We start from the raw sequence: 9,277 nt of genomic DNA, 5'->3' as shown, positions 1-9,277 counted from the left end.
TAGGACTATATCTTAGGAAACTATACAATCAGGAAAGATAATCTTAGAAATCTATAAAATCAGGAAACAATAAGACAACTAATAGAAATCTATAGGAAATAATCAGACAACTAAAATAACCAGTATACATCTAACGATATGATTAATATTAATATGACAGTTGCTTAATAGTTCTTGTTGTTGTGGAGAGTTAAAAAGACATCTATGACGCTTAGTTGTATTTGTATCATAGTTAAATGTATTTGATCCCTAATAAATATAATATTATTTGTGAGAAGTATTAAAAGTAAATATGTGTTGGTCTAGTAATTAGAGAAGTAATATTGTGATAAGGTAATAAGTTTTCATAAATAACCTCACCCACAAAATAGCAGCTTGATGGAGTTTGGACAGATAAGGTGGCAGAAGAGGTGGGTATACCTGTAAGAAGATTTGATTGCGGTGTGTTGAGTGAATTGTCACCTTCAAAGGAGACTTCTCGCTGTTTTATTTGTTTAAAAGACTTAAATATACTTCAAAGCATATATTAGAAAAAAAAAACATTCTTTTGTGTGAATACAAAATTATACTTTTGAGGTTTCCCATAACTTACCGTATTCTGAGTAGACAGAGATTTTCCCGCTTGACAGACCAACCATTCATCCGCGCGCCGTGTGCATTGTGACAAACTTCGGTGCTAAATAGGTAGTAAAATACTTATCAAGGTAAGTAAGAAACTCTAGTGTTTGTCCTTGTTAACATAAACTCTAGTGGGTTTTCCAAACCTTCAAAAGTCTGGGTTTTCCAGATATGGCCAGCAAAGGGCTCCCCCGTTCGCCGCCCAGAAAATAGAGAGAGAGTGGGAAAAGAGAAGGAGAAAGAAATTTTTTTTTGTTTAGAAGTCGCCGACCGGAATATTGACCGACCGACGACTTTACCGGAGAACAAGTAGATGATGTGGCATGGGGAAGTGGCGAAGCCAGAAATTTTTATGAGTGGGGGCACCTCTTTGTTATAGGTAATGAAAGAATTCCACTGTAAACGATCAAACTAGAATCGAAAAGCAAATTCTTAACAAAATCTTATTTATAGTTTCGATATTCCGTGGTAATTTTGATGTATAACAATTAATCTCTAATTTTCTCAATATGGATCAAGGATCTTTCCTCCAACTGGATTCCAAAATATACGGAAATAAAAAACAAAGGAGGGGGATGAAGAGATAATGGTGAAGATTAAGAAGAACGATGCTAGATGAAGAGGAAGTGATCGTAATTGAAGAAAAAATGAATATTAAGTTTTCTTTCTAATAACATGTTTATCAAAACAAAAGTCTAAAAAAGACAATTTTGAAATTCAAATACAAGTCACCGAAAAATCAGACAAAATCAAAATTAAGGGGGACGTTTAGAAAACTCATCATCTCTACGAGACCATTTTATTTAGTTGGTCACTTTAAGGAAGTCAAAATTGAGTTATCTCAATTAATAAGAACCAATTTTAAGCCAAGCATGACCTTTATAATGTATTTTTAATAAGTTGTCATCTTAAACCAAACAATAATTTCAACTAACTTAAGTAGTAGATATTGTAGAAAAAAAATATAAGTAGTAGAAATTTTCTAGAATAAAAAGAATGTTGTGTGTGGGACTCGATCCCTTAACCTCAATATTGAAACATAATCGCTTCACCCACTAAGTTAGGGAAGAATTGCATTAGAAAAATGGGAATATATATATACATATATAGATATATGTATCTAATATAGCGGCAAGTGTCGCATAACATTAACGAGCCACGTTAGACGTGCTCCTATGTGGGCTCGCCCCTGGCAGGGGGTGGCATGAGGGATGAAGTGGAGGACAGAGGTGATGAAATGGATGAAAGAGAGGGAGAGATGAGGTGACTTGTATGTATTTAATTATTTTAGAAATAATTCTATTTTGGCCCACGAGGATAATTCCGTTAAAATTTGATCCTTGGGGGCCAAATCGAATTGCCGGACACGTATAGGGTAAAACAATGAGTTGGTCACAAATTGAGGGCCAAAACGAAATTAGCCCTATTTATTATAGACGGGTATCACAGATGGGTAAACGGACGAACTCGGGCGGCTCACCAGTTAAGGCCTCTTGCCCGCGTCCGTCTAGTAAACAACTACCGGTCAAGCAGATTTTGACCGGCTCGGTCACCGGCCGCGGCCCAAACCACCTCTACTTTGGTCGCAGAACCCGAAAACGTGTGCCCAGACCCCCCCCCTAAAAGCAACTCCAATGTATAGGGGGCTGGGGCTCCCAAATTCAAATTTAGGAGCCCCAGCCCCTAAGCCCCATAACTCCAACCCGGGAGCCCCGGGGCTGGGCTCCCAGTGGGGCTGGGAGCCCCTCAGCCCCTAATGTGACCGTTGGGGTGTTCCCAACGGTCACATTTGGGGTGGATCCCTAAAAAGGGAATCCACCCCACTTTGTTTTATTTTTTTTTAATTTTTTTTTTAAATTGATTTTTTTTATTTTGTTATTATTTTAAGTACTTCTTTTTTCAGATTTTTTTCTAATTTTTTATTTTTTGTGTTTATCTTTTTGTTTTTATCTCGACGGAAGAATATCACATTTTAATTCATAATCGAAATCTAATAATTTATAGTCGAAATTTAAAATCAAAATTTCGCACACGTACTTCGCACACGTATATTATTTTGATTTGGGAGCCCCGATTGGGAGCCCCGATTGGGAGCCCCGATTGGGAGCCCCGATTGGGAGCCCGACGTTGGAATCGAGAAAAAGCCCCGGGACTCCCAAAATTCAAGGGCTCCCAAAATTGGGAGCCCGAGCCCCTCATTGGAGTTGCCCTAACCTTATTATTCAAAATATTTCGATTTTCAACCGCCTTCCACAGAGACTTCTGTGTTCCATTTCAACTGCTAAGACAGCGATGGAGTTGGAAGGCGATGATGGTTCTAAGATTCACATTGACGAGGGTTCAAGGATTGATTTTGGTAGAGGATTAGGGTTTCCCTCTAACGATTTAACAGTTTCTCGTCATCATATTTCGCTGGAACTTCAAAAGTCTGCTGGCGAAAAAAATGATAACCAAGTCAACCCAGATGATGAACCTAGAGTTCATTTCGAGGTTTTGGGGAAGAATCCAATCTGGGTTTACATCCCTAGAAGAGAAGAGATTAGGGTTTTCAGGAAATCTAGTAAAGGAGAGTTGAGGGTAGGTCACGGATTTTGTGTTTCTGATAAAAACCCCATTTTGTTTACTTTGAGCAAAAGTGAGGTTAATGGAGGAGAAGTGAAGGATGAGAAGAAATTGAAGGAAATGGAGAAAAAAGAAAGTGCTTCAGAAGATACTGAATTGATAAAACATATTAGAAGCAATGATGAAGAAGATGAGGATTTAGGGTTTGGATCTCTTGACTTCTCAAATATTGATCCTGTTAGAGGTTTGAATTTTTTTTCCTTCCAAATTTGTTCCTATTACAGTCTTTGTAGTCTTACATTGAATTATATTAAGTGTCAGAAAAATGTTCTCACTTGTTCAATTGCTAGGAATTAGGAAAATTTGTTTCAGAAATTTCACTGTATTTCAGTCTTTTGTACCTAAGGTGTAGGCTAACTAAACAGAGAATTATCATGAAATCGAACCCAAAATTCGTAAAATCCAAAATATTAGTTATAAGTGTTCGATAATCGATCTGACAAGATTTTCAAAAAAAAATAATCGATCTGACAACCTAATACAATCTGGTTGGGTGGTGTCATGTATTGGTTTGAAGAAAGTGGTGTTCGATTCTAGTGGTAATGAGGCATTTAGCATTTGATTGTACGATTTCTTTACATTTGGATATAAGTAATGCTTAACCAAATGATGAACTTGATATGGAGTCTAGTCAGTTGATTCGCTGGGGGGAATCGACAATCACTTAAAGTTTGACTAAGGGTCTCACTCAATGCATTAATGGAACATTCTGCATCTTTGGTTTTAACTATTGGGATTGTCAAAAAACAGTTGATGTAAGTATGTAGTCAGGAAGATGCCACATAAGCTTCTGATCAAACTCTGAGTATGATTTGAAGGGAAAGAAATGGTTATAGGCAAGTTGCTTGTTGACTTGATTTCCACAGATGAAACAGAATTAAACTTGTGAAGTTTTGTACTTTATCATTCTCGATTCGTAGTGGTTTATCTTCAAAGATTTGTCTTAATTGTTCAGAGCTCTTTATAGCTAGATTGAAGTCTTGTTTCCCTTTCTACTTTGAGGAACGTAGAGGTGTAGAGTTATTTGTTTGATGAACTATCCTTTTACAAATTACAGACGTCTTTCGTTTTGGCAAGATTGCTTTACAGTTTATCAAGTTGTTTTGTTGTTGCTAAAAGAAAAAGAGCTCAAATTTTTGTATTGTTGTTATGAATGCAGAGTTCGGGTTTTTGAAGATGGGTCATGAATTTAACAACTATCCGAAGCAGATGATTCGTGACATCAAGGACATAAACTGGTTTCTTGAGGAAAGAAAAGGAAATAGCGACGAGTCCGGTGAAGACGGGATCACTAGGAAAGATAAGCGAAAAGGTAAGAAAGGTTTGAGAAGAAAGAAGAAAGATATTAGCAATGAAGATGAAGATTGGACAGGTGAGAGTGAAGATGATAAAGCCTTAATCTCAAGTTTGAGAAGGGATAAAAGACCAAGATATACAACAACTAGATCCAAGGACTTTAAAACAGGTAATAGTAAAAATATAACTACGGGTAGTAGTAAAAACTCGTCGCAGAAGAAAACTATCGACGATATTGAAGATGATGAAACTCTTGGAGGTTTTATTGTTAACGACGAAGAATTAGAAGAAGAAAAAGAAGAGAATGATGAAGATGAAGACGAAGACAAAGAAGAAGAGGAAGAGTTTGATGAAGATGATGAGAACGGTAGCAGCGACGATGAAGAAATTTAATAGCTTGTATATTAGAACAGAGAGCTTATGATAGTTTGTATATGTATTCAACAATTTTGTGTTAGTTTGCTTTAAACAATGCCATGTAATATCTGGTATTTCTGTGTTTGCCAATTACCAAGTTCTGTTGGATCGTCAGGGAGAAGTATCTATTGGATCTTTAACTTTAGAAATAGTCCTTCCTTCTCAATGCTCATGTATCCATCTACTCTATAGGCAAAAGCCACAACACACTCCTAGAGTGGAATACCGAACTATCTCGATGGTAAGAAAAAGAAAACATCTGACACAGACAATTCCCTAGATTTAATTCCTATTTGGCTCCCTACTTTGTGACCAACTTCTTTTATGGCCCCCTATTTTCTGTAAATTCAAATATGACACCCTACTGTTAGTACTATTAAATGTCTTAAGGAAAGTGATTCAATCTCGTCTCTTACTCTCTTTTGTCGCACTTGATTATAGCTGAAAGAAAATGATAGTTCATCTGTGTAAAGACAAAGAATGGTTAATGTGTTTATAATATGAACAACTACCTTGTTTTAAGTTTGATAACAGAGAGTGTCAAACCCGATTAGAGCTAGGGGACAACAAATTAATCTCTCCCAGTAAGTAAGTGGTCGATCAAGGATTTATATTGAGCAGAGGCTAAACCTAAGTAAAATATAAGAAACAATTTCGACAACATCTTATTCAAGCACATACCGAGAAACAACAACAAAGAAGCGGATATGCTAGCAAAATGGGGAAGGAGAAATCAGAAAAGACACATCTGGTCCTCGCTACAAGTTCTCGCTACAAGTTCTCGCTACAAGTTCTCGCTTCGGATCTTCCTTAATTCTTTGTTTTCTTGTTTTATTTGAAAAAAAAAAAAAAAAAAAAAACAAAAACAAAAACAAAAACCATAATATATGCTTTTTTTTTGGAAATTTGACTTCGATGTACGATAGTCATTACAAGGCGTTGGATACATCAAGGATGTGATAAACACGATAGCTGCCAAATCAAACAAGAACTGGCCTAAAGCCATCTACATTATTTTTGCCCAATGAAGCATATATTATGGTTGATGATAAAGTGAATAAAATGATATTAGAAGCAATGTCTAGAAACATAACTAGAGAAACTTTAACAACAATGAAACATAAACAAACTTGAATATATTTCTTGATGAGACATGAAAATGTCCCATCTGAATCTCTTAATTCAGGTTAGTTAGTCCAGTTCGAGCGGTTACTCTGATGATTTGTTTGATTTTCTTTCTCAGGTGTCTTTTACGGAGTTCGGCGAGAAAAACAGTTAAGATTGGGAGAAAGACACACACAAGGGGCATTATGGTAATTTGTTGATTCTGGTATTTTGACCAACATTGATGATCAGATAAGAAGTGGGGTCCATGACGAGTCCGTAGGCGAAAACGGAAGTGAAATCGGAGTTCGGGTTAGAGAAATAAAGGAGGTCAAAGATTGGGGTCAAAATCATTTGACCAAAACACCTAGAGCCACGTGGCGCAGATCCATCAGGAGGACACGATGCAATCTGACGGTAACAAGAGTTCGTGGTATACTGTCGGGAAGCTTTGTGGGCTCTTGGGTGTTTTCGGGATCCTGACCTAGCAGCAGTTGGGTGCGACATGGCACATGGTACTATGATGCTCCCTTACACACGTCATATTGATCGACGGCCGTAGATATTTCCCACAGATCCCGTGTATGTGGCTCCTGTCGTAGTTTCTGTTGGCTGCCGCGCGAAGCACCAAATCACCCCCTTATGCCAGCTATTGATTAAACGTGATAAGCATTGATTGGCTCCACGATTTGGGGGATTTATTTGATTGGGTCATGTCCTTCTCATCTTCTCCTTCCTTTTGAAATAAAATCTCTAAGGAGAAAATAAATAGAAAAAAACAGAGAAGTAAAGAAGGAGAAGATTTCAGAAGATAGAGTTGGATTTTGATTGAGATTTTAGAAGAGGAACTTGAACAGATTTTATAGAGAGAGAAGGTAACCAAATCAAACAGAATTCGAATGGGAGAAGATTTGAGAAGAGATATTGAAGGGGATTTTATTTTGTCTTCTCAAAATCGAAACAGAAATATGAAGGGATAGAGAGAGATTTTCAGAGTTGATTTTGGGCGAGATTTGCTGGCGATTAATTCTATAAAAACAGAAGAGCACGGCTGAAGAGGTATCACGGTTTATGGGACGATTTTAGAGAAAAGAACAGGAGAGAGAGAGACAGACCCAAGAGCTGATCGTTCAAAGTTTTGCTTAACTTTTGATTTTTGTTTTTCTTTTGTAACCTCTGTGTCTTAGTGAGTGAGAGAGAGAGATTACAGAGGAAGAGAGAGAATTAGAGCGAGAGACAGAGAGATTAAGAAGAAAGATATTGTAGAGAGAGAGAGAGACTCGGTTGTGATAAATTGTTGGCTTTGTTTTATTTTCGATCTTTTCTCTTTCTTTTTGTTTCCTGTTTCTAGTGAGAGAGAAAGAGATAACGTAGAGAGAGAGATTAAAATAGGAGATAAAGAAGGAAACAGACAGTTAGAGAGAGAAAGTAAGTTGAAGAAGATAAGAAAATAGATTTCTCACAGAGAATCCATTTCCGGGAAGAGGAGAAAATCGTTTTCCCAGAGGGTGCGTTTGGCAGAATTCTTGGAAAAACAGAAGGAAATCACTTCCTTAAGGCTCTGTTTGGCTGCAAAATCAGTAAGAAACTCAATTTTTCTACTTTTCTCCCACATTCTATATAGTTAAACTTCCATCTTTAATCATGAGAAAATAATTTTACCATTTAGGGTTTAGATGAAGTCCATTGATGAGAATTTTATTAATTTGGTTTATATGCAAGTCAATTGATTTCTAGATTAAATTTTCATATCTTTTAAAGTCCTTATTGCTTTTAATGACAACATCTTCCGGGTTCTAGAGCGTTCATGTGATAGAACCCGAGTAAAATAAAGAACTTAGTTGACTAAGGCATATATATCACATTTAGGATTGTCACGTGGACGGATTCGAAAACCCTAGATACCCCTTTTCTGAATATCAACTTAAGTGTTATTTAAAGTTTATTTGTTATCTTTTTATTTGAATCATATTACCAATCAGACCACTTTTGAAAATCACAATAGTTTTAAGATTAAATTGAGTTTGACTTAGTCTCTGAGGAACGAACCGGTCTTACCGGGAAATTACAACTTGACACCCGTGCACTTGCGGGTGTAGTCCTATTCAGGGTAACCTTTTAGGCCCATCATTTCTCATGACAAACAAGTAGTTGGTTTAAATAGCAAACTCTAGTTTAGTTGTTTCAACAACAAAAAAAAAACTCTAATTTAGTTAGAAATGCAAATTTTTTGGTAATATATTTGTCTATCTATTAGAAAATTATGATCTGAATCTTGTTGTTTCGAAATAAAAAAAAGGGTTCTTTCCCTAATGGCCCCCAACTTTGTGACCCGCTTCCTGCTTGGGCCCCTACTTTACGAGAAATACCCATATGACCCCCTTCCGTTATTACACCGTTACTCTCTCTCTTCCATTTATTTTCTCTCTCCTCCAGCATGTTTTCTCTCTCTGCCACCTCGTTAAAAGCAGCCACATCATCGTCTTCACCGGTAAAGTCGCCGGCCGGCGACTTTCAAACTTTTTTTTTTAAATTTTCTCTCTCTTCTCTCTCTTAAAATTTTTTTTTTTAAAAATATTCTCTCTCCTCTCTCTCTCTCTAAACTCCGGCGAAGGGAAACCTTCGCCGGACCTAGGTCTGTTCATCACGAACAGACCAGATGATGAACAGTTCATCACGAACAAACCACGATCTGGGTCTGTTCATCACGATCTGGGTCTGTTCATCACGATCAGACCCTGATCTGGTCTGTTCGTGATGAACAGGCCTAGCTTCGCGAAGGTTTCCCTTCGCCGGAGTTCAGAAAGAGAGAGGAGAGGAGAGAGAATTTTTTTTAAAAAAATTTTAGAGAGAGAGAGAAAAAATAAAAAGATGAAGGTCGCCGGTCGGAAATTTGGCCGGCCGGCGACCCTGCCGGTGAAGACGATGATGTGGCTGCTTTTAACGAGGTGGCAGAGAGAGAAAACATGCTGGAGGAGAGAGAAAAGAAATGGAAGAGAGAGAGTAACGGTGTTATAACGAAGGGGGCCATATGGGTATTTCTCGTAAAGTATGGGGCCAAGCGGGAAGTTGGTCACAAAGTTGGGGGCCATTAGAGAAATAACCCTAAAAAAATTTACGTGCAAACTCTATCTTAGATAGGGAAAGAAAGAATTTATTTTGAAATTAGAGACAAACTCATTGGAATTTGAGAAATAAACAAATGAAGATAATATATCTT

The 9,277-nt window shown here is 37.2% G+C and overlaps 1 protein-coding gene across 1 annotated transcript; it reads left to right on the top strand.

The window, feature by feature from the left end:
• The first annotated feature begins 2,873 nt into the window (after nucleotides 1-2,873).
• On the top strand, nucleotides 2,874-5,102 carry LOC147556787 (SMAD/FHA domain-containing protein). The gene is made up of 2 exons (XM_086663306.1): nucleotides 2,874-3,424; nucleotides 4,400-5,102. The coding sequence occupies exons 1-2, from the start codon at nucleotides 2,911-2,913 to the stop codon at nucleotides 4,927-4,929; spliced, it is 1,044 nt and encodes a 347-aa protein (XP_086519432.1). The 5' UTR covers nucleotides 2,874-2,910; the 3' UTR covers nucleotides 4,930-5,102.
• Nucleotides 5,103-9,277: the final 4,175 nt, after the last annotated feature.

The sequence above is a fragment of the Eschscholzia californica genome, unplaced genomic scaffold, assembly GCF_041429995.1.
Source record: "Eschscholzia californica isolate CP2 unplaced genomic scaffold, dmEscCali1.0.p SCAF_2, whole genome shotgun sequence".
Lineage (NCBI taxonomy): Eukaryota > Viridiplantae > Streptophyta > Magnoliopsida > Ranunculales > Papaveraceae > Eschscholzia > Eschscholzia californica.
Note: the sequence above shows the minus strand (reverse complement) of the source record. Positions and strands in the feature narration are given on the sequence as shown.

Bases quoted from the DNA above. Each gene is read 5' to 3' on its own strand.
- LOC147556787 (XM_086663306.1), top strand. From the start codon at position 2,911: ATGGAGTTGGAAGGCGATGATGGTTCTAAGATTCACATTGACGAGGGT. The intron at 3,425-4,399 runs GTTTGAATTTTT...TTATGAATGCAG, and splicing joins AAATATTGATCCTGTTAGAG to AGTTCGGGTTTTTGAAGATG.